We start from the raw sequence: 27627 nt of genomic DNA, 5'->3' as shown, positions 1-27627 counted from the left end.
GTGCTATCTGGCGCTTCAATTTTCTGCAGATGTTTCTCATAAATCAGCAGAGTGAAATAATAGTCACCTGATTGTATCTCGGTTAGTGATGAGCAAACGATTCATGTTTTTTACATTAAAGATATGCTAGCACTTCGTGTTAAAGTATAAATTCAAGCAATATAAATCTCTCAGAGAAAAGGAATCAGATTTGATTTTTTTTAGTTGCATATATCAAGAATGAGAAAAGTTGATTGCTCATATTGGCATTCGCATGCTGACATCGCTCAACAGGGTTCACAGGGAAAGATTTGTGATGTGACGTCACGGGACTGTATCACAGGGATGGAACAGATGGGCGCTTTGGCTTGGTTTGTGTGATCTCGGGGCGGTTGGCATGACACGGTGTTATAAACTTTCTCTGGTTACATAACAATCAGGTCGTTCGGTATTTACGGTTCACTGCAGTGAGCTGTGAAGTAGATGCTTTCTAACAGAGAATAGTGCTAATCTGAGACAGTTACATCTGGTGCTAACTTGACGCAGAAAACTGAATTGTCTGTGTACATTCCCTACAATTTCTATTACAAAAATGTCACTGTAATGCATTAAAAGTAGAAGTTAAAGCAGATAAGTGGGTTTAAAAGCACAAATTTGTCGAAATCGTAAAATGAGGTGAAACTGTTTAGTGTCTGGTTATGTGGTAGAAACACAGTTCACCAGGATCATATGTATTCCAGCGGTTTTCACACAGATCTTAAGCAAACATTTATATTTTTATGTTTAAGCAGATTTTCCATACGGGATGTTAACACCATTGTAATGTCGAGATTATTGTCTAAACGGCAACGTTCTACTGATGTTGTTAAGTGACATTAAAGTTGCAGTCTGAAACATTAGCTTCTTTATCGCCATCTTTGCTTTCAGCATATAATTATATAGAGCCATTATTATATAGACAATTTTAGTTTATTTTAAACCCAAAAAGTTACGATGGGCATTTGCAACCCACTTCTGTCGTCTAATACATAAAGGAAAAATCCAAAACTCATGAAAAGTGGGAAGTCTATTTCAGTTTGCTACTGAAACACAGCACACGCACTTCAGAAATACTTTTTAACCAGGACATTGAGGCTTGAAGGTGAAGTTCAACTTTAATATATTCAGTGATCCAGGTCATCATCACAGCATCCTCTCTCTCTACGCGTCGGACGTTCAAAAAGAAGTGAATCTCATTTGTAAACGCACCCCAGCGACCAGTTGTGAGCCGGATTTTCTCGAAACTCTTGTGTCTCTCTCGGCTTTCAGATGAAAACACGTGTTAGCCCTTGGGCTCCGTCCACAATCCCACTGCTCTAATGAGTGCTCCACGAAGCCCACTTCTCTGAATCTGGCCCTTGTTAGAAGGCTCTCTACGCATTAGATGTGTACACTTTCCTCTCTGGCCTCCAAATAGAGAGGGTTTTTGCAATGAGGAGATGGTACATTTGGCCCTGGAAGAGGTCTCAGACTCTCCAAAACCAGTTATAATTCAATGCACATGTCTTTCCTGGCAATTCGCGGGAGGCTCTGTCAAGCGTATTATTCATTCTTCCAGCGGCGAAAGCCTGGGGTGAGAGAGCGGGAGCGTCGGGCGAATGCCGGCTGTTAATAAATGGCCTCCGAACGCGGGAAGCCCCATTAGACTGTCATGCCGGTTACGGCTAAAGCAGACGCTCGGTGGGAGATGTTTGTACGGCGGTGGATTTATAAATCATTGATTTTGGTCTTCTGTAAATAAGACGTAGAGCTCGCTGTGAAGAGAATACTGAGACGTCCACCTAGACAGAGATTGTTTCAGAAATAAAGCATTTTATTACAACAAAATCACATCAACAGGTTTTTTGAAAAATGGCTCTCGAATGATGGGTCGCAACTCAAAAATAACACAGCAGGTGGAATATGCTACAGCATGAGGATTTAGACATTTATAAACCAATTACTTTCAATTCATGGTCATATTAACTCATTTCAATGTTTGATTTAAGGACATTTGGACTCGGTGTGGGTCCTGAAGCAAACACCGTTGGAAACTGGTTGTGTGAGAGTTTTATTCATGAAGGCCATAAGAATGATGCTCGGGATCTTTCAGGGCCGGTGACCGTACAGATGAAGCTGCTAAGAGAATACAAAACTATAGAGAGGAGAGATTTGAGAAAGAACAGAGTGTGAAGACATACAGAGAGAGTTTGAGACTGCTGTGTGATTGACTATTTATTCTGCTCTGTCTTGTCCGTGTATGGTGCGCGTTCACGAGAGCACTTGGATGCATGCGCATTCAGATTGTATGCCGAACGCCACGAGGCGCATGATAGAGGAGAATATTTTGATTAGTCGTTATTTTGGTTTGTTTTTGCACATTAAGTATTCTTAACTCAATTGAGCCACTATGAGCTGATGGACCAATTTAACAATGACTTTCCTGGACCATGACAACAACTATAACCATGATGTCTATGAGGAGGCCTAGAAATCTCTCGGATGTCCCTAAAATATCTTTATTTGTGTTCCAAAGACGGCGGACTGTCTTTAAACATGTTGAACGTCATGAGGGTGATTTTGAGCTGAACTTTTCCATTAAAGACTGCGCCAGGTGATGAATGCTGAACTCGCTGAGATGGAGGAGGCGAGTCTAAAACTGTCTGTCACTAATAAATAGCTTAGAAGGGTATTTTTGTAAGAAAAGAAAATTTTGAACTGAAATCAATTAAACCGTACAAAGACGAAATACACCGAAAAACATAAAATAAGAAAAATGAATAAAATAATATATTAAACTCAAAATATGAATAAACTACAACAAAACAAAAATGCTAAAATAACTATGGGCTAAAGTTAAATCAACTGCCTCGTGTAACCACACCCCCCACAAATCTGTGTCAGTTTGTGGTATGATTTGACTAAGACCGCCCAATTGTAGACGCGCGTAAGGTGGGTGTACCGGTCAGAACAATTGAAGAGGAACCTGATGTTCCAAATATGGTAAGAGGTGTTACATTTCCGTCACAGGCCTGCAGTATTCGACCAATCACTACGCACTGGTTAACTGGCCAATCACAGCACACCACGCTTTTCAGAATCTGCGCGTTTCAGAGAGACAAACATGCACGGTATGTGTCAAATACAGCGTTTTTTTACCTAAAACCGTGTATACACATTGCATTTTTATGTATTAGACACGTAGCTTTGTATACCGTGCTAGGCTTTAATGCACTTATGTATTTTGTTGCCTATGTTGTTATAATTGCTTCCAATGTTTCCTCATCTGTAAGTCGCTTTGGATAAAAGCGTCTGCTAAATGACTAAATGTAAATGTCATCTAAAGCAAACGCTAATATTCGTTTTAGTCATGTCATATGACCCCTTTAAACAAACCCCATTTTGATTGATGTGCTGTAGTTTACCTCTATGCCAAATCATTCGTCCAACAAATATTTTATACTGTGTTGCTCAAATCAAACCCGAGGAATCTTTAACAAAACAATCCGCACAAACATGCCCGTCCAACAACACATTTGTTAACTTCTTTACATGTCTACTTGTGAGCTGAGATGTCATGATCTGTAAATGAGGCGTACCGCTGAGCTAGCAGCTGAGATCGTGTCCCGGACGGTGAGATGAGGTTGATCTCCAGGTCTCCTCTGCGAGGATGAACGATGAGCACACGCACCTGCACGTGTTCCAGAAACACGACGTGATGATCGCTCTGTTCGCTGCAGCCCGCGCTCGACATGCTGCTGTTGAACTTCTGATCCGGTCTGATGTACCTGCACGAGGGGAACACACCTTAAAACTCTCTCTTCATTCATATCTATGAAAGTCTTTTAGTGATACTGCATAATAAATCGCACACTGATGTTTGTGAGGATGAAATCGGCTCTCACTTACAGAAGGACTGCTCAAAACTACATTGTGTTTAAAGAAAATAGTTGACATCAAAATGAAAATTCTCTCTTCAGAATCTTCTGTAATATATCTAAACTGCGCTGTTAATCATATGGACTACTTTCATGTTTTTTGAATCTTTTAAACTTTCGAGTATAAGGCGTCCTTGTTATTTGTTGAACGTCCGAGGCCAATGACAGCTGATTTGTGCAGCTCTGCCTAAAGACACAAACTCCCTGTTTTCTCTGTGTTCTGGAAACACATTGAGCAACGACAGAGATCAAATGTTTCTAAAATGATGTTTTAAGGAAAAGTCTTCTTCTGGGAAACGTTCTGCCTCTTTTGCGTCAAACACTACGGACCACATCACTTTGTTTGACTTTTGTAAAGTTCACCGTCTGTCCGCAAACACAGCGTCACTGTCTTCTTAATGCTTAAAGTCTTCATGTCTGAATCTTTTCTATTTACTGTATGAGATGGGTGCATGTTTCAAACACATGTTTCAAAGAATAGGAATTCAATATTCTTTGTTACAGATTGGTAAAATACAAATAAGAATCTGATTGATCACACATAGCATTAATGATTTTAAAACATTCTGATATTAGTACTGCTACTGATGTCTCCATTAAATTGGTTCATCTAAACGGATGCTGCGTTAATTACGTAAAATATTTTTAACGCATTCATCTGAAAAGAATGTATTGCATGCGTTAATGTTGACAGCCCTGTAAAATACAGAAATCATCCAAGCTTGCTTCTTGGAAAATATTCTTGAAGTAATAAAGGAATACACACAATTTCTTTACCTAGACACAAAGTTTGTTTATCTTTATCTTGATCACAGTTTCTGGATCAAAATGAAACACCTTAAACTTAGAAATTAAAGGTGCAATGTGTAAGATTAAGGATAATCTATTGACAAAAATGCAATATAATATCCAAAACTATGTGTTTAGAGGTGTATAAAGACCTGACATAAAGAATCGTTTTGTTTGAATTACCTTAGAATGAGCATTTCTATCTACATACACCGCGGGTCCCCTTACATGGAGTTCACCATGTTGTTTCTACAGTAGCCCTAAAGGGACAATCTCCTCCTTCAGACAAGAAGTGAATACATGACAACATCTGTTCTGTGTCAGCCAGAGAGGGAAGGGTGGATTGAGCCGTTGGTTGCAATTCACAACCTCACGCCGCTAAAATATCCAACAGAAACTTTAAGCCCCGCTCACATTAAAACCGATAACTAGATGTGCAAACCCTTTAAATTTGAGTCGATCTCGATTTTGGCTCAGTCTGGAAGTGATCGAAGTCGGGAACGTTCTGTGGTTTTGTTATACTTACACGGTGCTATTTTCTTGAATTTAGAACAATTAAAAAAATTATACTTATCATCTTTGTTGTGAACGGGCCTTAAGAAAGTCCCAGAAGGACAGAAAAGCTTAAAACTGAGTAAACTGAGTAAACCTCCATAAGGGAGGAACACATTACATTCCAACTTCACAGTTTTCTGATTCACACCACCCCAGAACAGAGAGATCTTCACTGGAGACTTGCTGTCATAGAGAAAAGCGTTAGAGCCTTTGATACTGTGAAACACCAAAACAAACAGGAATATCATCATATTTACGGTGAAGGATCACGCATTCGGGAGTCTTGTTGGTATAATATTGTTTTTCAAGGGCATTCTAATAGCGGCAGGCCTTTTTTATGGCTCTGATGATAAACAACACAACGCAGATGGCGGTGAAATGACTCACTGGAGGTTTGAGCCATTATTTAGCACATGTTAAATCAGCACAGAAATAAAGTGGGCGGTTTCACGTGCCCCGTTTTAAACTCGTGACTGACATTTGAAAATTTAATTAAAACCCCTTGAATAAAAACCTGCGATTGTGTAAAGCCATCTGTGACATTTTCACTCATTTACATGAAAAGGGTCTTCTAAAGAAATCTACAATTAAAATCAATCATTGTTGGGGTTTTCAACACAAGTTATTGGATTGTCATTTGAATCCTGATGACTGAAAGAATACTTACAATAAAGAGAAATTCAACACAACCCCGCAATACTTCATTGGTCCAAAACAACATTTTGCGAAAACTGAAAATATCATACTCACAAACCCAATACAAATACATTACTACAACATAGTTTTTTCCTTTAGTTGAGTTATTTAGTTAAGGCATTGACCGCTGATGCCAGTCGGCACAGACACCGAGCTAAAATGATCAATAGCTGCTGCTTTGTTTTGACAACTTTTTCACACGCACTGCAAATTACGTGTGCGCGGACAGCCGGGACAGAAATCAAACCATGTGATGTCCTTGGCAGGGGACAGAAGATGTCATTGCGAATATTACCCCTTAAAATTTCAAGACAATTACGTCGACCGAAGTGGATTTGCATCTATTGGCCTCTTTGTATTGACTTTGAACGTAGTCTACCCTCGCGAACAATCACATTCACTCTTGTTGTGCAAAGTTGTGCTGCATCATTCTAAAATGCTGATCATATAAACGTAATGCAACTGTTTACGTCATTCCTTACCCAGCGTATTTTGCAAAAACTTACAGAACAGCGCATTCGAGGTACAGCATACGTTTCGTACGTAAGAATACTTAAAGAAATAATGCATGTTTTCTGTATCAATGACATCATCAGTCCTCTGACAAGGACACCCGGTGGACCGATTTTTCTCTACCTTTTGAGATCTGAAGATTAGATTCATTGCTAACGTTAGTGTCAGGACTAACATGTCTATCAAACTTTTATTATATCAATGGTCATGACTGGGATTTGGAGAATTTGATCTCTTTTCAATGACAAGACCAACAAAACAATCAACCGTGTATCAAAATCAGCATCACATCCCGTGACAATTCAAAAATCCATAACTAACTAAATTTCTCTCCCTCTCATGTCCGGATTCAGTGCTGTTCTCAACCCGCTTTAATTCCTTGACGCACGTCTGAATGGAAACAAGATGTGCGACAATGCACAGATCATAATATAGAGAAGTTTCATCATGCCCTTTGACACATCAACACCACAATCTGCCTTTGAATGCAGTGACAGCTCATCCTCCGAGGCCAGATAGGAGAGGACCCACAATCCCTCAGGAGATATCGCACTTTAAATGAGGCCACGCAGAACAGTCAAGTATTCAAACTGTGTTTGGGAACAAAGCCGCAGGACACCACTCCAGCCAACGACCCTTGAACCAGCGCCAAAGCATTCCGGGTTCGATGGTGACCCGCGCGTTCCCGGACACAGCATTGTGTCAACATGCTTTTCACGAAAAAATACAACAAGATAAACAGGCAAACAACTGTCACCAAAGCACAGATGTAGACGCGGGCGCAACGCAGGATCATTGTGTCGATGGCTGGTCGTATTATGACAGCAATTTAGACTTCTGCAGGGATATGAACTTCAAAGGTTGTTTTTAGTGTTGAAATGACATCTTGACATGTGTACTGATGGGACGCGTCCTCTGCTTTAAGGGCTAAAGAAGAGCAGATTTCGAGCCCATAATGTTAGACATGCTCCAGTTATTACCAATGGCCTCCTGCTGGAAACAAAAGCCGTTTAATCAGATATAGTTTTCAAAGGAAAGAACTGGAGTCTTTCAAATTCACAGGGACTGATTTAAACACACCAGACATCGCTCTGCTTTTATTCACTCACTCTCGTGTCATTTCTCTCCTATTTGGGCACATTTTAAAATGGTAATGAATCCTAGAAGTTCTCCTTTCGGGTTTAACGATAAAAGAAAAGACCTGGAATCTCACAAGAAGATCTTTAATATCTCAACACTTTTTCCTAGACATCAAGATTAAATTAAGAGCAAATGGGATCTTTCTCTTAAATCTCATCTGTGTCTCAGATATTTCTCTTGAGAAAAAGGGTCAGAAATGGCTCAAAAACGGCTCAACATCTCAATAGGAACTCAAACGTTCCTACACAATCTAAATCCATTTTACACCTCCATACTCTTCTTGTGTTTCTTATGACAAATTTTAAGAGAAAAATCTGAGATTAAGTTTATTCTCAAATGAAACACAACTCATCTATGAAACCATGTATTCCTCAGAGATGACCTGGCGGATGCAACATGACAAAAGAACGCATTATAATTTGATATTTTGTCCACAGGGTGTCAGTTAGAACCGATACTGTATGTATGGTGAACTGTTCCTGGTGTATATGGAGTAGAAGAAGTTTCTCTCCTCACCGGGTTCGGCGCTCCGAGCTCTTGGTGCACGTGTGCTGAGCAGGAACGTTTCTCCACCTCTTGGCTTCCACCACCATGGCCTCGGCATCAATCAAACCAAAGCCATACAGATGACTGACTAGTAAACGAACACACAATTTCATTCCTTATTATCTTCCTTCATTTTTCCTGCGAGAAAAGTCGTTGTTGCTTTATTTGCCGTTACTCGTTTCAAACTTTACAATACGGTACAAAACAGAATATCAACCTCATCACATGTAAAGTACTTTTTATCAAACGTTTACATAACGTAGGCATTTTTACTCTTAAGTACATTAAGTACTTTATTTTTACTTTGGAAATGTTTTATTTCCTGACGTCACAAAGCATACATCATACTTTTTACTCCTCTACATTTCATGAATAAATGGTTTTACTGTTATACTTGAATACTTAAAGTACTAGATTTGAGAATGTAATGAAGTATTTTTACTTTTAAAACTGAGAAAGTACTAGATTTATCATCTGCATTAAAGGTAAATAAACATGTAAAAATGTATTAATGAAATGTGGGGTAAAATATATGCTTTTTTCCCCAGTAAAAACACTCTCATAATGTACAGATACTTGAAACATGTATTCGAGTAATACAAATACTTGAGCACTATCCACCTCTGCTTTTGTAATTATAAAATCACATTCTAGAAATGAAAGAAATGCACGTTTATTGTTTATTGTTTATTGATATTGTTTTGTGAAGTGGTCACCTTTGTGTCCAGCTGCGTTGCTTTTCCAGTCATTGGCTTTCAGGTGAGCCGGTCTTGACGTCTTCACCAGGAGATGCTGGACGTCCCTCCATGTTATCAGAGGACTGAAATATAACAAGATAATGCGATATTAGAAAATATCCAAATCATTTTAAGTCTATAGACCGTTTCCGCTGCAACAACAAACTATATACTATTAATAGAAATCAAACCACTTAGTTTTATATCGTAGCATAAATGTGTATTTAACTTGATCTTTTTGAGCTTTTTGACTCCTTATGCCTTTTATATGTTTGCTTTCAAATGAAAGCTTTTCATATTTGAAATGATCTGAGATCAGGTTGGCTGGTAACAAACAGAAGGATGGAGAAACACTGACTTTGCCTCCAGAGCGAGAGCGATGACTCCCGCCACCATCGGTGCAGATACTGAAGTACCCGTGTGACCATCTGTGCACCTCTGACGCAGATCTGTGGTCACCTGCCATCACAAACACACAATAACACCTGTGAAGAAGTGCAAACGGATCACGTGAACTCAACAAACACCGCACGCTTCCATCTGTCATCTCCCTTGTCTCATCCAAACCTGTACGCTTTCATCAGGGTTTGGATAGAAAACGCTTAAAGTTCATTCTTTGCAGGTCTAACCGTCGCTAACTGAATGTTTTGTAAGTGAATTTGTTTGAAGAATGCTGATGTTTATGTGGTTTGTGATGAACAGGTATGTTTGTCTGTCTGCATCGGTGTGTGGTCTCCTATTCTGTTTAAAAGAAACGACGGCACCTGTTTATTTCTGCATCGCATTAAGAGAAAGAATGTGAGAGAATGTGTGTCCGTGAGGCTTCTCGCTCTGTAAATATTCTCTCTCTTTGGTTCTTCTGAGAAACAACGGGACACACACAGAGCTCTGCTGGTGAGCCGCAGGCAAACAGAACGTTTCAGATCAATTAAAACTGAGCTCGAGTCTCACAAGATCTGTGTTTCCTTAAGATACTGTAAGAGACACACACGACAACAACATGGCATTCGGCAAAATGCGGCTAAACGCATATATGATGCAGTGTAATAAAGATACGCAATTCACCATTCGAGAACCCAGCATTGATATTCATCATGTGTTTTCTTGTTTACTTGCTTTTAAGAAGCTACTTAGCTACTTTTGAATATTTGTATTACTTTTGCATTAATCTCAAGGCCACGTGTGCAATAAAGATATGAGAAAAGCTGATCATACCCGCATTTTAGAATAATAGTCATCTCAGAGTTTATGTGGGGAAGCTGAGTAAACATGTTCATTCAATATTCAGCTCACGTTTACAGAAAGACAGAATGGATACTTTACTATTTTGCGGTCGTAAAACTCTCCGCTGCTGTATGTGGTGGCGAGGGTGGATGTGCAGACCTCCAGGTACCACGGCTTGTTGCCGTTTTCAGTAGTGCTGCTGACAGAGATGGTGTAGATGCTGTTTGTGTAACCGTCACAGGAGCAGTGGTCGCTCTGTCTGCCTCCGTTACCAGACGCCCAAACAAAGATAGAACCCAGACCTTTACGACCCTGCAGAGACACAGGCGAATGTGAAGAAAGAACGTTAGATCATGCAGAAATATATTGAGAACGTCATTCTCCAGATAATATGTAAGAGATAATGTACAGGCAGCCGGGTAATATTGCAGAAATAAGCCCCGACATTGTCTTGTTCACACTGAAGGGGTTTATTTCGCGATAACAGCCGGGTGCTTGTACATTATCCTGCTTATTACACGGCTACTTGCCACATGAGGAAGAAACTGGACATGAAATGTGAATTTGAAATATTGTATTAGCTCATTTTTACCGAATGACTTTACGTGAGGAAACTTTCGTTTTTAAGGTAAGAAAGCACGTTCAAATGTCACGAACAGGCAAATTGGTTTAATCATTTGTAAATATAATGTCATATATTCAATTAATGCAAAAAAAACTGTCAAAATGATTTCCGACTAAACTGACCAAGTGAGGTCAACTTTTAACCCATTTAAAGACTTGCGCCAGCGCCTCGGAATGGATTTACCACCTTGAATAGCTGCCACAAATACAGCTAGATGACAAGTTGCTAAAACAAAAATCAAAAGCTAGATAAAGGATACAAATTATTTGTTGAACAGTATTTGATTATGAAGGTAAGTGTTTTATTTTTGCGTTAGCGAAGGTGCTAGGATAAGTACTCGAATAAGTGTTCTGTCAGTCAATAACGTTACGAAATGCCCGATACTAAACACAATAATAATCTTACCGATATCTTGACCACTCGTATTTTCAGTCACTGTTGTTAAATTCTTGTGCGTCGGCAAAACTGAAGTTATGATACACTGCTGTGCGAAAGGCAAAAGTTGAACGTCGTCATTGTGAAAAGGGCCTATGACTCTGGGAATAACAAACCTGCAAATGTCGCGACTGGCCAATCAGAATCAAGCATTCCAACGAGCTGCGCAATAAAGCGTATTACAGCTGCAATCCGTAACTTCATTCGACTCAAAATAAACCAGTTATTGAACAAGTATAAATAAAGATTTCCTGTTTCTCAGTGGCGCTAGGTATCACCAAGGTCATGGGCTCGATCCCAGGGGATTGCACATAGATAGAAACAAATGTATAGTACAATGCAATGTAAGTCGCTTTGGATAAAAGCGTGACCTGTGAGACTGGCACAGACCTACTGCGACAAGTCCAGGATGAAAATCTGGGCAAAAGTCTTGTAGTGAATTTTAGCCTTAAGGCTATATTCATGACGAGAACTATACACAAGACGGGGAAGGGACAATTTGGAATCATCGATGAACCTACAAGTTTATACCCCAACAATGCAAAAGAACTTCTTCTGACTCAGTATTTTTTATTAATTTAGTCTTAATTGAATCGTTTTTGCATTGTTATCCAATAAGAAATGTCTAAAAATGCTTAAATCAATATACGTTTATTTGAGATCTTATAAGATTTCTAGTCTTGATTTGGGTCAAGTGTATGGTTAAAACAAGCAAATACATCGGCTGGGGTAAGCAAAATAAAGGAAATGTATCTTGATTTAAGAATTATTAGACTTTTTTTACTGGAAAACACTTTTCTTAGTTTAAAACACTTTTAGAAAGAAGCACTACAAAATCGCATTAATGTGTCACATATTTTTACAACGCAACAAACAATTATTGCCACAAACCAGCTTTCCATATAAAGCATTGACTCTTAAGAGGAATTCAACTAAAACAACACTAAAACTCAGTTTGTGATTCATCTTCTGTTTTTCCATCTGAAATGTTATGGTTGTAATTTAGCAGCTAATGAAATCTGGAATCCGAATGACAACTCATGTTACGAATCGCATGTGTTTGTGTTTTTGAGTCAACAACCTTCTTAATTCCCAGTTCGAAGGCTTGTTTGGCGAGAGGTCCCGGCCCGTCCACGGTCTTCCCGTCATCGTCTGGACCCCAGCTGGCACTGTAAATGTCAATGTAGTCTGGCCGTATCCCCAGAGACTTGGCTTCCACCACATCCGTCACGTCTCCATCGAGCATTCGTACACCTTGAAGGGATAAAATTAAAATTTTGTTTTTGTATTTAGGTTCATTAAAAGTGCACGCCGATGGATTTGCCCTTGAAGACAGTCCAGATGACTGAAATGAAAATGATTATTTTCCACTTTTCTTTACCTCACTCGATCAGAAAGAAGAGTGACTCTATCAGAGATGCAATGATGGACGTCACCAAATATAGTCCAAAACAACTCTGTCAGCGATAGATTTGTGGATGGCAGATTGTGTATGGGTGTGCTGGGTTTACAGAAGCCCTGCAGGTATCTTCACCCGCTCTCGGCTGTGTTAAACAGCAGATGGTGGCGCTTTAATTCATCTTCTTGAATGGGAGATGCAATCAAACGAATGAAAGAGAAGACACAGAGCACACACACCTGTGAAAGAGCAGCGACCGCTGATGTATTGTGTGTCAGATCTAAATCCTAATGAGCTGCCTAAGTGCTACGATAAGTTAAAGCATCAAGACAACAAATGCAAAGGCCGCATCAGATGAATCGTGAGTCCTGTAATGCACTGTGCAAACAAATAAAACAAACAATTCAACGCATTCAAGCAGCATCGCATGCATTGGTGTCTTTCAACTAGGACTGTTCATCGATAAATCACAACCAGAACAAATGTTTGTGTTTATAATAATATATGTCTGTGTACTGTGCATATTTTATTTGTATTTATAAACACATACGCATACATCGAAATCTTAAAACTGAATAAATGTTTATATTTCAAATTATATTTAAATATGAACATGCAAATATTTAATTAATATATACGTGTAAGTGCATGTGTACGTGTTTATAAATATGCACAGTTATTTTAAACACAAACTTTAATTATGGATGCGATGAATCATGAAACGCACAGAAACACAGCTTGAAAACTGCCCATTTCTGCATCATTTACAGAAATTCTACACTTTCACTATAAAAACATGGTTGAATCTGCACTGTTGCTAATTTTGTTATTTGTACTGTACAGGATTGGATCGTGGCATTTTTATTATTAGCATTTTCTCCAAAACATCACGGTGTTCCTTATCGATTTTCTATGGTCACACATCGTCATGTGATACGAATTCGCAGGTCAGAGTTCACCAAACTTGATCTTTGGAATGCAGCCAAACGTGATTTTTTTCGCTGAAGCTTATGACTACATTTGCATATGTATGAAAATGTCAATAAAACTTAAGTCTAGTGTGACAGCAACATAAGTTTAATTCAAGTCAACTTGATAAATTTGCTTAGTTTAAAGAAGCTGTTTGGAAAAATTCCACGTCATTGACTCAATGGACGAAGCCCAAGTTAGTTGGAAGGAACACGAGAGGTAAATAATGAAAGGTGAACTGTAACTTGAAATAAAACAGAAGTCAACGAAACCCAATGTAATTTAATAACAAGCATGTGTGTTTGTATGTCTGTGTGCTCGTGAAACTGAACATAAATATGGGAAAGTTTCTTCTGCAACATAATGTTTCCTTCATTTAATACCGCCAAGAAAAAACATCAACACTTCATGACGTTCCTCTCACGTCTAACAAGCTGCATCACACCTCCAACTGATTTTTCAACTTCAACGGCACCACATAAACAAGCTATAAACACTTTTCTGAGAAAAAAAGGAACCTTTTCTTCAATCCGTTCCAATGAAGTCATTGACTTGAGTCTCACCCAACATTTAGCATTGTGCAATCTGTAAAAGTGATAGAATAAAGCTCTTTTCAGCTCAAGATGGAATATTTTGAAAATTTTGATTTGATAACTGGGTTTGCTAAGGCTTGCATCGTTATTGATATTGCTCATATCTACGGTTATGTGACCGACATGATATCTCAGATGGTTTCTAATCGAAATTTGGGAAACCAAATAAAATGATAAAGCCATGACACTGAAGTGATGATGATGCGCTACTAAGAAATGAACCTCTGTTACTTCACTTGTTATTTCAGACTGACACTGCCTGTCCCACCAAAAATCCAGGTCACCGTACAAACGCCCTATTTAGCGCACACAGTTACATCACTACACTTTTACGCCTCTAATGATTTGTGTGATTACAGCAACAATGACTTGTACCCTGGCGAGTCCAAGGTTAGGTGATGTGGTTCCCGCCACCTGCTAGTACAATAAGGACATATTAACACCCGCATGCACAGCTGCAAGCAATCAGAAAACCAGCCCAGATGGCTGCTGGGATATTACGAAACCGCCGTTCTGATTAAAACCCATTGGCATTTTCATGGGTTTAATTGCTTATGAACGCGTGAATGTCAAGCCGCTAAATTAATGAACTCTGTTTCTCTCCTCTGTGCCTCCGGACTTGTCGCCGGTTTAATCCTGCACACACATGCGGAATTATCCTGTTTTATCTGCTCCCGCTGCATCTAAGTTTGGCCGTTTGGTCAGTTCAGGTCTGAAACAAACAGAGTAAAGTAGTGAACACAGATTACCTCCTATGCGGGCGTTGTAGGCGATACCCACAATGCAATGCGAGTTGTTGGCTGCAGCTGCAACTTCCCCTGCACATCGCGTCCCATGCCTGAAAAGAAAGAGAAGATTATTTCACACCAACAACACTGAGAATCCATTGGATAACAAAACTGAAGCCATGAACTTAAGAGTTGAAAAATATCACCGCCATCATCACTTCAGAAATGTGTTTTATAGGCAGAACAAGAAAATACAGTTCAAGGACCGGATAGTGAAGAGATGACAGAAATCATATGGGATGAGAGGGAGAAAAGAAAACAAGCCGGGACTTTAACTTGTGACGCCCAAAGCGCTGTTGCGCAACATGTCAACTAACAGTCCACTTGGCTATTGGCGTACAAAATAAACACAATTTAAAGACAATCCTACAAAATGAGTCCAGGAATGTGCGTCATGGCTGTTTACACGTACCCATTTTCATCCATCCAACTAAATTTCAATCCAATTGCAGATTATGAACGTACTGGTTTATATGAAACCAAAACACTGCAATCCAGTTCCAGTTTTCGAGATGAAATCTTTTTTAATCCCGACTAAAACAAAACACAGATTTAAGTGTTTTCAGATAAAGATATTTACAAACAGACTTCAGAATATCTTTCAGCAAATCAAATAAACGTTATATGTGGCTCCAACCGCTGTATCCAACATACAGTTAACACAGTGAATACAGAGCACAGCATCACAAAGTCACTTTCAATAGAGTCCTCACAGAACCAATGTTTCTGCTCCGGGAGACATGCTCCCCATCTGAAAAATTAACTGAACATTGAACGCATTGTTTTCCGGTTTCACATATCAGGATGAGTATTAAGAGAATAACGCTTTAAAGTTTAGCCGGAGCTCTTGGCAGAGTTCATTGGTAAACAAGTGGCGTGGCTGAAGAACAAGCATTAAATCAGGTGTTTAGCAAAGACAGAGGCATTTTCAATTAAATCCACACCGCCCTAAATCCCGCGGGATTGGATCGGCTTCAACGCTTCACCACTAAAGAAATCCGTCTCATTCTGCTGACATGCGAAACCACAAACGTCCAGCGCAACAGCTTTATTTGCATGTCTCTAAATAGAAATACATCCATTCTGCTTTTAGCAAGATGAACAACATGTATGCCGTGAAGTAAAGTGTCAAAATAACGTTCAATGTTTCTTCTGTACACTACTGTTTCACTTCTAGATAAAGCTATTTTCGCCTGCATGTGAAAGAAAAACAGTGACGCAACTCCTGGTGTATTTTAAGTGTAACATTTAAACTATTGAGACATCATTTGTGACACTTTCTTTCTTGTAGGATTAAACGATAACAGATTTTGTGTTTACGCCAAATGAAATGTCCCAATAACACAAGGTCAGAGTAAAGGACTCACTTGTTTTCGTTGCTGGAGTCGTATCGTGGAGTCGGATCGTAGTCGTTGCCGTTAACATCGTAGCTGGCAAGCTGATCCTAGAGGTCAAGAGGACAAATGCATGAATAACTACAACATTGATAAACTTAAAATGCATTTATGTGATAATTTAATAAGTGTATACAAAGGTTTCGTTATTAATCGAAAGGTCTGTTAGCGAATGAACAAGGTTACTGAGAATATAATCTCACATAGTTCTGGGCCAGATCCGGATGGCTTCTCTCGATACCGTCGTCTAAGATAGTGACGACCACATTTCGTCCCGTGTAGCCTCTCTGCCAGGCCGCGTGGATGTTCATTTCTGATCGACAGCGGTTGTTTTTATCGCTACAGTGCTGGAGGACAAAATCACAGACATCAATGCACGTTCAATGCATGAAAACTGATATTTCCCCTTTCATGTAATCCAAACATTAATGACTTCCATGACCTTACGACTAAATCAGTCTGTATGGAAATATTTCAACGCAACCATCGGTGTAAAGCTGTATATTAAAAGGGACAGTGGATGTTTATTCAGTAGCAGAGGTTTGTGTGTCCTTGAAATTCTCATTTCGGATGCTTTCAAGGCAGTCCTTGAGGACACAATCAACAAAGACGTCCCGATGTGAAGTCAACATCAGAGGACGGATGGGACGCGATCTCCAATCCCTTCTGCTGTTATCTCGTAAGCACAAATAAACATGGAAACGCTTTAATGGATGAAGCATTGATCATGTAGAGTTTGATTTCAGTGTATGGACAGCTTAATATCTTGGAAAGAAAATTGGTATATTAGGAAGAAGAATTCAGATTTTAAGGTGCAAATAATTTTTTAACGCTACCTTTTTAGGTTTTAAAACGTATTGTAATGCATTCAGGAAATAAAAAATATTGCATATCGCTGCTGTCCTTCTGAAACCTTGTGTCTTCATTTTTCGTGTTTTTACTTTGTGCCATTAAGCCGGGTTTCGCAAATATCTGATCAATAAAAGGTACAGTGTTTTTTCTGAAAAACAGCGAATTTGGACATACAAGGTTTCAGAAGGACAGCGGCGATATAATACAGCGATGAAATATTCAGGGCAAAAATGATGCATAGAGAATCTCTGTTTTTGATTTTGCTGAGAAAAGGGTTTGAATTAGACAAAATCAAAAGCATAAGTCTGGTCATATCATTTCTTTCCTGAGGTTCATATAAAATTGTGAAGTCATGTGATTAAGTTAGTATGATGTATATTGTACAAAAAGTATGATTTTTAGAAAAAAGAAATTAAATATCAAATAAATTGTGAATCTAACCGTTACTGGCGTGACATCATAATCCAATCGAAATATATGAATGAAAATGGTATGTATTTATACGAAATGGCCACCTCGTAAAATAGTTTTGGATTGCCATGTGATTGTAATCATGTAATGTAATAAATTATTGTAATAGTGAAAAACAACAATGAATTAACCTCTATATAGACTCATTGTAGAAAAAATCTGAAATGTTAAAAATAAACAGATGCTAAGTTTCTTAAGACAATAGCGCACATGTCTAACAGGTATCTGAAATATGTACTGTACTAACAGTGTACCACATGTTGGACCATTTGGGATCATTGAACTGAATATGGTCGCTCCTGGCGTGCCGCTTCACTCGTGACTTCACCACCTGCTGCTGAGCCCAGTCCACCTGCGGGAAGAGCCGGCGTTTACAGCGTTAGTCTGCCGCTCACATCAAACGCTCAACGGTTTACAAGTCCCGCTTCCTGCGCGTAAACATTTCCACCTGTGTTTAACCACACTTCAACTTTTCCTTTACACAAAACATGTGAAGTCATCGCATTTCCAGTAGAAACAAATGATGGTCCTGTATTCGAAAACACGCTCGCTTAAATCCTGTCACCCAAGAACTGAAATGTTGACTAATATTTGATAGAAATGCAATACTCACTCCCATTATAATCAATGAAGCTGACATCACAGCTAGAAACAAAAACGTTCTGAATCTTTTCTCGAGAGCTTGTGTGTAAATGGAAATAGCGCACGCAATTATTACTAACTAAGATCCAATGTTTCTATAAAGTCGGCATGAAATTAAAAAAATTCTAATTGTATTACACAGTGGTGAAGTGTTTATTATAAATAATTGATCTGTGCACATCAATATAAAAAAAAGACTTAAAAAGGTTAATCTTTCTTCACTTCTGGACACGAGGAATGGTGCGAGGGCCGGGCTGCAGTGACGAACGATTGCAAACTGGCGTTCATATATTTCACCTTTCAACGATCGAATCTAATAAATTTCGTTTCATTGGAGTATACGTCACGATATACGTCATGCCGACTTTAAAAGTAAGTTGTAGTTCTAGAGGAGCAAAAACTGCATTGTGCAATGTAGCTACACAGTATAATACTTCATAATAACATATCATTTTAAAATGTATTTATATTTATTATTATGAAAACATTTAACTCCTAACTCTGATTCATATCAAGTCTTCCAGCATCCTTTAATTGTGGTAAAAAAACATTGTAATGCACAGCCAACCGCATGTCAGAACTAAAAGATGTCCTTTGTGAGGACAAAACAAAAAATGTATTGGAAGTTTGTTTTCATTTGAGCTTGACAGCTCTTCGCTTGCGGGGACAAAACATTAAGCGAAGCCTCGAATGGCCTCTGCCTGTGGTTTGACACCGCTGAAACGGGTTGTTGGGTATTTGCCACACCACACCGTTTGTACACATGGCCTGGGGCGGGATATGATCAGAGGGCCGGCATCAGATGCCCTCCAATAGACCTGGACTGTTTTATTACTTCTGAGATGCCGGAGATAATCTTAGCAGGAGCGGGCCGCCTTCCAAAACCAGAGAACAGCTTGACTCTGAATGCCTGACTGCTTTGTCAAATGAAGTCTTGTGCGAATATATATGAATACATCTACGATCGGAGAGGTTTTCAATTATTTTTTGGTTTTGTATTGTGGTTTTCAATGGCGAATAGTTTTGCTTTGTTTTTTCTTAAATCTGCGTCTGAGATATTTCTCCTGAGAAAAATCTCACAAATGTCTTTAGAGTTTCAGAAGAGATGTCAACCAAGTCTTAAAGATTTGTCAAGTCTGCAATCAAAAGTCAATGGCCCTCATTTATCAAATTAATGTAGAAACCAGCGTTCATCCTAGTGAAAGGATCTAACGACAACGCTCACGAGTGATTCATTAAACTTTCGTATATGTCCTCCAACTCATACGACCACATTGGTTGTTTTCAACGTTCCCAAAATACAAACTGTGGAGGGTTTCCTAAAATAGCACCTCTACAAGCAGCAGGATACGCTTTTGTCTACGTTCATTATATAAATTATATATCATTTAGCAATCATGAGACGTATTGGAGTGGGATTTTCACTTTAAACCGTCAGGATAACCTGTATTTACATTACAAATTACACCATTTACGCATTTTGAGCAAGCAACGTAACCCATTTTTTATGTATAACATAAAACACAGCATATAAAACAGTCACAATCGTTTTTCATAACGTACAAATATTCCAAGTGTACCGAGGTCACATGGAAAAATGCTAAAATGAGCACCATCTGACGTCCTGTGAACATCCGGTGTTAACACACATTACCACCAGACGGAAGTGACAGGTCAGCTGTGATTGTGAGAAAACATGTTCAAAGATTCGACAGGTGGATGACATCAAAGTAGAGCATTTCGAAACCAAACTTTATATAGTTTTTCTAATTGCTTTCGCGGTACTTTGATGTCATCCGCCTGTCGGAACTTGCGCCGCCGCATTAAGTTGAACAAGCCTATTGGTTCTCGTGTGTCTTGTGACCGGTGGCGTCATCACGTCTGCCCTGAATGTGAAGTCTTATTAGGCTTGTTCGAGTTGACCCGTACTAGCTTGCCACCGACGGTTGAGACTAGCCGGGGCGGGGGACAAGCTTAGGCTCTCGATTACGTCATGACATCAGTCTGAACGAGCTCTGCCTACAAGCGTTGCATACATGGAAAATCTTACTCTAAACTTATTTCTGTCTTAAAATAATTGTACCGTGTAGACGCCTTGGCCCTAGATTAAGCTTACTTTTGAAATGCGGAAACAAAGGAACCTTAAAAAAGGTTTGGAAAGACATGTGATGATAGAGCTGGATAAAGAAGGATGCGGCGACTTGACACATCTTCACTACACAATTCCAGCCGCTATTAGATTATTAATGATATACTTGAACCAATTTTTTTATTTTGCCTTGTTGTGCAGCACTGTCGAGCTTGTGCAGAGGCAGCAGTTTTTGCCAGAGAGGAACTGGAATCCCCTGGTTAGGCCTGGTTTCCCTCTGAGGGTTTTTCTCCTCCAATGGAGTTTTGGGTTCCTCTCCACCGTTTGCATACTGTTTTGCACTGTTCGCCTGGCCGGGGGGCTTCTAGAAATTTATAGTTCCTTTTAATGCTGCATATAGGAATTTATAGTCTGTCTGATATTTGACCTGTGTTTTGACTTGCATAACCTCATATGTTTTGCTTATAGTCAATACTGTATGTTTTCTTGTACAGCTGCTTTGTGACATGAAAGTTGTATAGCGATATATAAATAAAGCCGACTTGACCTGACATCACTGCTGCGGTCAACACTGATGGCATAGTGAACCGAACTGCAGCTCTGATTTGAATTTTTTATTGGATATATTTTGTAAATATCACCGCAAATGATTATTGTTTCACTATTACTTGTACAATAAAAAAGAATCGTTGTTTTAAATTACTTTGTTTGTGTAGTGCATTTAAACAAAATTATAATCTGATGTCAGTCTTGAAGAACTTGTTTGAGTTAGCCTATTTGTCAATGTAAAAAATGAATGTATATTTTAAATTACTGATCATTGTTGCAGCGCAATTAGAGAATAATGTTTATAAGTAAATGTTTTTTAAATTTTCTTCATTAGGGTGAAGAAAAAAATTTCTTTTTGGCGGAGAAGACAGATGCATGTTTCTAAAGAGATAGATACATGTTTAAAATCTAACGCTGATAATCTTGCAGTTCAGGCAGCTTAAAGCAAGCACAAACTGTTTTATGTTTGCTTCATTTATTTTTTCTCTTTCAGATCTGTCGGAGGCAAGAACCAGCGGTCTTCAGCCCCCACAAACCAGCCTAGAGCCTGCAGGCCAGCTCGAGCTGTGACCCGGTGCGCGTCTTTCACAAATAAACATCGTGAAAAAACAACATTAAAGCATGCAATGTGTTGACTGTTTTCATTAGAATACATATACAAAGCTATCACCTAGCAAATAGATACTCTTACCCATTGCTTGTAATTATATTGATTAGTGCAGTTTTTATTTAATTACTGTAATTGTTTATTTGTGTATATTAAGATTAAATTATCTTGGAAATAGCTAAAATCTCATCAGTTTTTTACTCCAAAGCACCTTGTAGTTTCAGACAATTAAATGTTCATATAAATCGTCTAGAAAAAAATACTTTATTAATGTGATGAAAATAAGAATCACATTTGTTATAATTATTATTCCTTTTCAGTTATCAAAAGGATAAAGCGTGTACGAGCCTTTGATAAATGAGGGCCACCATTATTGAAGATCTCAATATGAACTCAAACATCTTTCATCGCATTTACTCAAATCCAGATTTGCTTTACCTCTACAATCTACATTCATTTTACACCTCCAAACACAAATAAACATCCGTTTGTTTCCTTTTCCTTTTTATTTTATTTTAGGAGACATACTTGAGACTAGACAGAGAACTCCATCAAATCTTGTGTATGAAAGAGCAACATTTTCTCAACGTTTTTATCATCCTCCAGATGTGAATCACATGTCTGCATACCAATCCTCAACAGACATCAATCATTCATGTCATCAAAGGTTCAGCAAATTCACATTCCACCATATTTATGAACAGTTTGGAGTGGATCTGTTCAAATCGAACTCGTTTTTCTACCATGATTCTCTGTAATGTTTACACTAGAAAAACAGTTGAAGCTCTTGAAGCGAGCAGAGGGTTGGGTGGGTGTGGAGTGGCCACGGGAGTCCGGACTTACTTTCGGGTCCATGTGGATGAAGCTGTGAGCTCCTCTGGTGGTGAAGGTGGATCTGCGGACCACTCTGCTGTGGTGGAAATGGTAATGATGCTCCAGACCTCCGATCTACAGAGCAACAACCACACAAGCATGAAAAACAGCAGGGAAAAGAACAGCAACGCTTCCGTGGAGGGCATGAAATGATCTGGTGGGTATCTCACCAAAACCAACATATACAGCAGTACAGATTTATTACTATTCTATCAGCTCGTGAATCTGAGTTACGGCAAGCGATGGGGAGGTGACACAGAGAAAGAACAGGACTAATGCCCTCAAGAATTCAATGAAATATTCTCATTTACAATTGTTTTCCAAGTTAAGTAAACACAACTACAAGTCAAGGATACTTCATTATACTTTTATAGTGAGTATATCTCCATGAAAAGATTAAGTATATTTTTGGGCAAATTCTCTGTCAGAGTAAGTGTAATTTGAGTTGAAAGAAAAACTGTGTATACTTTAAAAGTTTACTTTAAAAAGAAGTATACTTATAGCATCCATGAAAATGACATTTTTTGAAAGACTACTGAATATTACCCAGTTGTGCTTTAAGAATAAATGAACCAAGTTTCCAAATGATAATAAATGACCTGTTAAATCATTGTATGCATCAAATGCATTTTTGTTTTCAAGCTAATTTATGTAACACAAGGACACTTAGATTAATGTACCACAAAACTGAATTTCTTTTTTCGACCTCTGTCTCTCTTCACTGACATGACGATAAAAACGAAATAATGCATTTGCTTAAAATTGATGTGAGCAAATAAAACCTCGAGGAACTACTCTGAGCTTTTAGGAGAGAAATGAATCATTAAATGCTGTGATGGGGCACTGAGCCATTTGCAATTTCCTATCTTCTCCAAACAAAGCTTCACGGCTGGTGATAAAGACTTGAGGGATTAGTTTGAAGATAAGTGACCTCACAGCCATTAATGTATCTGCAAGCAGTAATTACAGGGCCAAGCACCGAGAGCACAGGTTCTTAGGGAATACAGTGTGACTGCAAACATTCAAAAGAGGTAAACTGGTTGTGAACATAAAGCCAACATTTTTGTATTTAACACAGCGTGTATTGCATAAGAGTAAAGTCAACCGCTTTGGTCCTTCCAAATAATCCAAGGAAAGATTGGAAAACTAGCATAACATGGACACACATATCACAATTGCAATGTGTATATACTGTATACTAATGTGGGAGGTCACACAAAGTCAGATTCATACGTTTTCAATACAAAGACAATATAAGCCCCCTGTTGCCCAAGATTCTGGGATAGGCTCCAGTCCAGACCCATCGTGACCCCGCAGAATGAATTTATTCATACCACAGTAAGTGTGAGCACACATTATCAGATAAAAGGCATATGGTTTTTAATATAAATACAAGCCTTATGTCTATAACTCTGTCTGCATACATTTCCTCAGACCAATGTAAAGTCAAGAATATGAGTTTTTTATTTCAGACTAGGAGCAAGATCTGACCACATAACAATGCTTTTCATGCTTTATCAACCATAGGTGTACGTGTTTGCCAAGAATATATAGCCATGTTTTGAATGCGCACACAACAGTTTTAGTATGCTACAATTTTGGCATTAGCGTAGAATGTTGACCAATCAGCATGATACGATAGCTTACAGTATGATGACAGAGTTAAAGCATTGAAAACAACGTTTGCTTCAGTTCAGTTGTGTTATTATGCGTAAATTAATATCATTCGGTGCAGTCAGTTCTTTGCTTATCGTAGAAACTTTAAACATAACGCTGCACCAACCCTGACTTCAGAATCTAATATGGCTGCTCAATACATCAACAGGAAGTGAAGCACTAGCATATATTGTAACATGATCTCATACCAGTGCTGTAGCAATGTTGTACAAAAATGTATAAAATACATAATGCAGCTTTAAAATGAGTGTTATCGGCTAATGTTGCTGCTATTTCCTATCTTGGTTTTCCGACTCAACTCGGGTGTGACGTCCAATTACAAATCATTACGACAGGCAGGGGTTTGTCGCACCACACTAAAAAACTGCAGAATAATTGACTCTTCAATAAAATTAATAAATAAAAATTAAATGTTTTAATGCAAAAAGGTTTTGTATTTTGATGTGTCTTCTGTCTTATTGGGGGTGGAGGTTAGTCTCGCAATATACAATTTTTACAAAATACACAATATATTTGTGTATCATAATATGCATAATTATATAGTATTTATTAAAAACAGGCTTACATAAAATAACAGGCTTCTTTTACTGTATTTTAAATCAATGCAGGCTTGGTGAACAGAAATGACTTTTGAACAGCAGTGTACGTCCAACAGAAAGATGTAGTATTTACTATTTTCCCTAAAAACAACTGGATGATTGACACTTTTTGATAACAATGTTTGATCTAAAAGAATTGTTTAAATGTATAATTGTTATTTTTTTTTAAATATAATTAAAATATAAAGCTGTGCGTTAGTGTTGTGGGGATTTTTCAACGTTCAGTTCAGTTTATATAGTTACGGCAACGGACTGCTATGACTGTGTCAGCCAGCAGACTATTCAACCATTTCAGTCCAAAAGTTTGCTTTATTCAGGAACTAACTCTAGCTTTCAATATGTTAATCACAGCTATTCCAAGAGTGAATCCCGCATTTATATGCCGATGTAATTCCCCAAACCTGGCAGCGTGTATGTAGCCGTTGGTCTTAACAGCATGAAAAACAAGTTTTATCGCATTCTGAATGGAATATATATAGCACAGAAACCGCACATGAGCACTCCCTTTGTAGTTACTGAAAAGCTGTCACTCATCTTCATCGAGATCTCTAGCACCCCAGAACCAGGCCTAACATTAATTTATACAAGGAATACAAAAGCCCTGACATGGAGTTGATAAATATAGTGAGAATATATATATAGAGAGAGAGAAAATGACCCCACAAAAAAGTACAAGTTTATTCTTCCTGACTGTGAGTGGAGGTCTATTATTCTCCATCTTTTAGCTGAAGTTATAGCTTTACAGGAGTGACACCAATCAAGCAGCCATGTCAACTGTGGCTGCCTCCAAATAACCACACTTGCGGTCTTGGCCACTTGAAAGTGCGTACACGTGACAGGAAGTAAAAGCGCAAGTCTGTCCAATGTCTTAAAAACGCCAAAGTGTATAGTGCCCTTAACGCATACATACCAACACTACCGCTTCCATGGTGGTATTCAGGGCTAAGTGTATCCCTTCATGCATAACGTTCTGGATATATCATGAGACTTTTTGCTTGGGTGTCGCGAGATGTTACGGAAAGCTTTCCAGTGTACGTTATAAACTACTTTTACATCTATTTATTCTATGTTTGGCTAACTTCAGTTTTTAACTTTTTTGGGAACAGCCGCTTTGACACAATACAAATAAAGCGCTATAAAAATAAATCTGACTTGACTATATTTTTTGATATTACATTTAATTTCGCTGTGAAACCTAGTGTTACCCATTTTATTTGTGAAAACTCCACTATTATGTATTTTGTAAAACAGTTTTTGTCACATAATTAGAAACACCACATTAATTACCGTTATATTTTTGCACTTGCTAAGTGTGTCCCACCAGGGTGCTCACTTGGGATCTCCACGCCCACTAGAACACTTGGGCCAAAAACAGGAAATACGTCATGAAAGTAGTCAAGTGCAAAGACCGCAAGTGAGGGTATTTGCACGCTTAGTGGGGCGGGGCGTTTAACATTTTGAGAGACATGACAACTAGCCAATAAACAAACTTAATATGAATTATGGTAAATAATTGATTCTCGAAAGTCACCATATCCATTGCATGAATTTAATCACATTTGTCGTTATAATTTTTACTCCGATAAAAATATCCGAGGGACCGGATCCACCCCAGCCCCCCTTCAATTCGAGCACTGCACAACACCCACTTCCGTTACGCTGTAGGTCGCACGAGCGCGTACGAAAAGAGCAAACACTTCAACGGAAATTAAAAGGAAGCTGAAATTCGATTATCAATTTCGATTAAAATGTCAATTTTACCTGCACTCAGGTGCGAAAACACGATCTCGTGATGCGTGTTTACGAAGGTAAGGACCGTTCGCGATGGGGTCTCTGCTGCTAAATGAATTTAAAGCAAAGCGTCATTGGATGTTTATTATTTTACTACACGCGTGAAAGTATAGCCTGATGCTTAAGAGTAAAAATACATTATAGAGAACTTTACCTCGTTTTTGATAACGGTATGCATGTCGTTTATAAATAAAGCCCGTGGAAATGCTCACCTGACCCAAATTAGTAAAGCCATATTTTGCGGCGAGTGTCTCCGCTTGTTCTGGTCCTCCCGGGATGCGAACAGCCCAGTGGTTCGTGAAAACGCTCCGAGCGCGCGACGCTTCCCACAGACCAAAAGTTGACAAAACAAAAACAACCAACACGTTCATGTTGCTCGTGCTTAGTCCAGGCTGTTGTGACTGCAGAAACGCTTCAGGCAGAGCCGATGTCGCGGAAAACGACGCTGTAGACCTTTAAACTGCAGACACGCGACGCGTCCGAACCATATGGTGCCAAAGAGGCATCCTCGGCTCGCTCCTGTATTGTTCTCCCTCACACACAACGCGATCCCTTTAGGACACAAGTTTAGATAAACCTCAAAGCCCAACTCCTTCGGGATCAGGATGGATGTCAAGCCTGTAGAAGAGAGGAGGATGCGCGTGGATTGAGGTTGGCACCGCGAGCGATGCGCGTCTTTATGAGTCTGAAATCTCTGGATGAGCAACTTCACATGGACGCAAACAAAGGCGTTTTCAAAACTAAGAAAAGTAGACTTTCACTTTATTTTGAATAGACTACAATAATATTGCAAGTAGGAGGGTGCAAACGCTTTTTATGAAACGCACAATTCTCAGTTCTCTATAAAGTGTAGGAAAAACACACTAGCCGACTTCATCTCCTTTTCTTTCTTGTTCAGATCACAACCCATCTTTTGAATAACGTTGGTAACCAAACAACATTGACTTTTACTGTATGGACACAAAACCATTTCTCAAAATATCTTCTCTTGTATTCCACAGAGTCACATAGGCCTGCATGTTTACACATGATGGTGAATAAATGATAGAATCGGTGAACGTCATAGGTGATTTCGTGATCCCTCATCTTTAGTTTAGTTTATTATCTCAAGCTGCGTTATACAATTGATTCAAATGAAT

General features: G+C 38.8%; 1 protein-coding gene across 1 annotated transcript in view; it reads right to left on the bottom strand.

Moving 5' to 3' along the window:
- The window catches only part of pcsk6 (proprotein convertase subtilisin/kexin type 6), a 41618-nt gene extending 14426 nt beyond the window's left edge, over window positions 1-27192 (bottom strand). The window contains exons 1-12 of the mRNA XM_079464717.1: window positions 26701-27192; window positions 22392-22496; window positions 17909-18013; window positions 16542-16685; window positions 16312-16388; window positions 14906-14994; window positions 12277-12449; window positions 10235-10447; window positions 9270-9370; window positions 8891-8994; window positions 8145-8262; window positions 3597-3785 (exon numbers count right to left, since the gene is read on the bottom strand). Of these exons, the coding sequence (XP_079320843.1) occupies window positions 3597-3785; window positions 8145-8262; window positions 8891-8994; window positions 9270-9370; window positions 10235-10447; window positions 12277-12449; window positions 14906-14994; window positions 16312-16388; window positions 16542-16685; window positions 17909-18013; window positions 22392-22496; window positions 26701-26859 (1577 nt within the window). The 5' untranslated portion in view covers window positions 26860-27192. The remainder of the gene's footprint in view (window positions 1-3596; window positions 3786-8144; window positions 8263-8890; window positions 8995-9269; window positions 9371-10234; window positions 10448-12276; window positions 12450-14905; window positions 14995-16311; window positions 16389-16541; window positions 16686-17908; window positions 18014-22391; window positions 22497-26700) is intronic.
- Window positions 27193-27627: the final 435 nt, after the last annotated feature.

This window comes from Barbatula barbatula (genome assembly GCF_947034865.1).
Source record: "Barbatula barbatula genome assembly, chromosome: 1".
Classification (NCBI taxonomy): Eukaryota; Metazoa; Chordata; class Actinopteri; order Cypriniformes; family Nemacheilidae; genus Barbatula; species Barbatula barbatula.
Note: the sequence above shows the minus strand (reverse complement) of the source record. Positions and strands in the feature narration are given on the sequence as shown.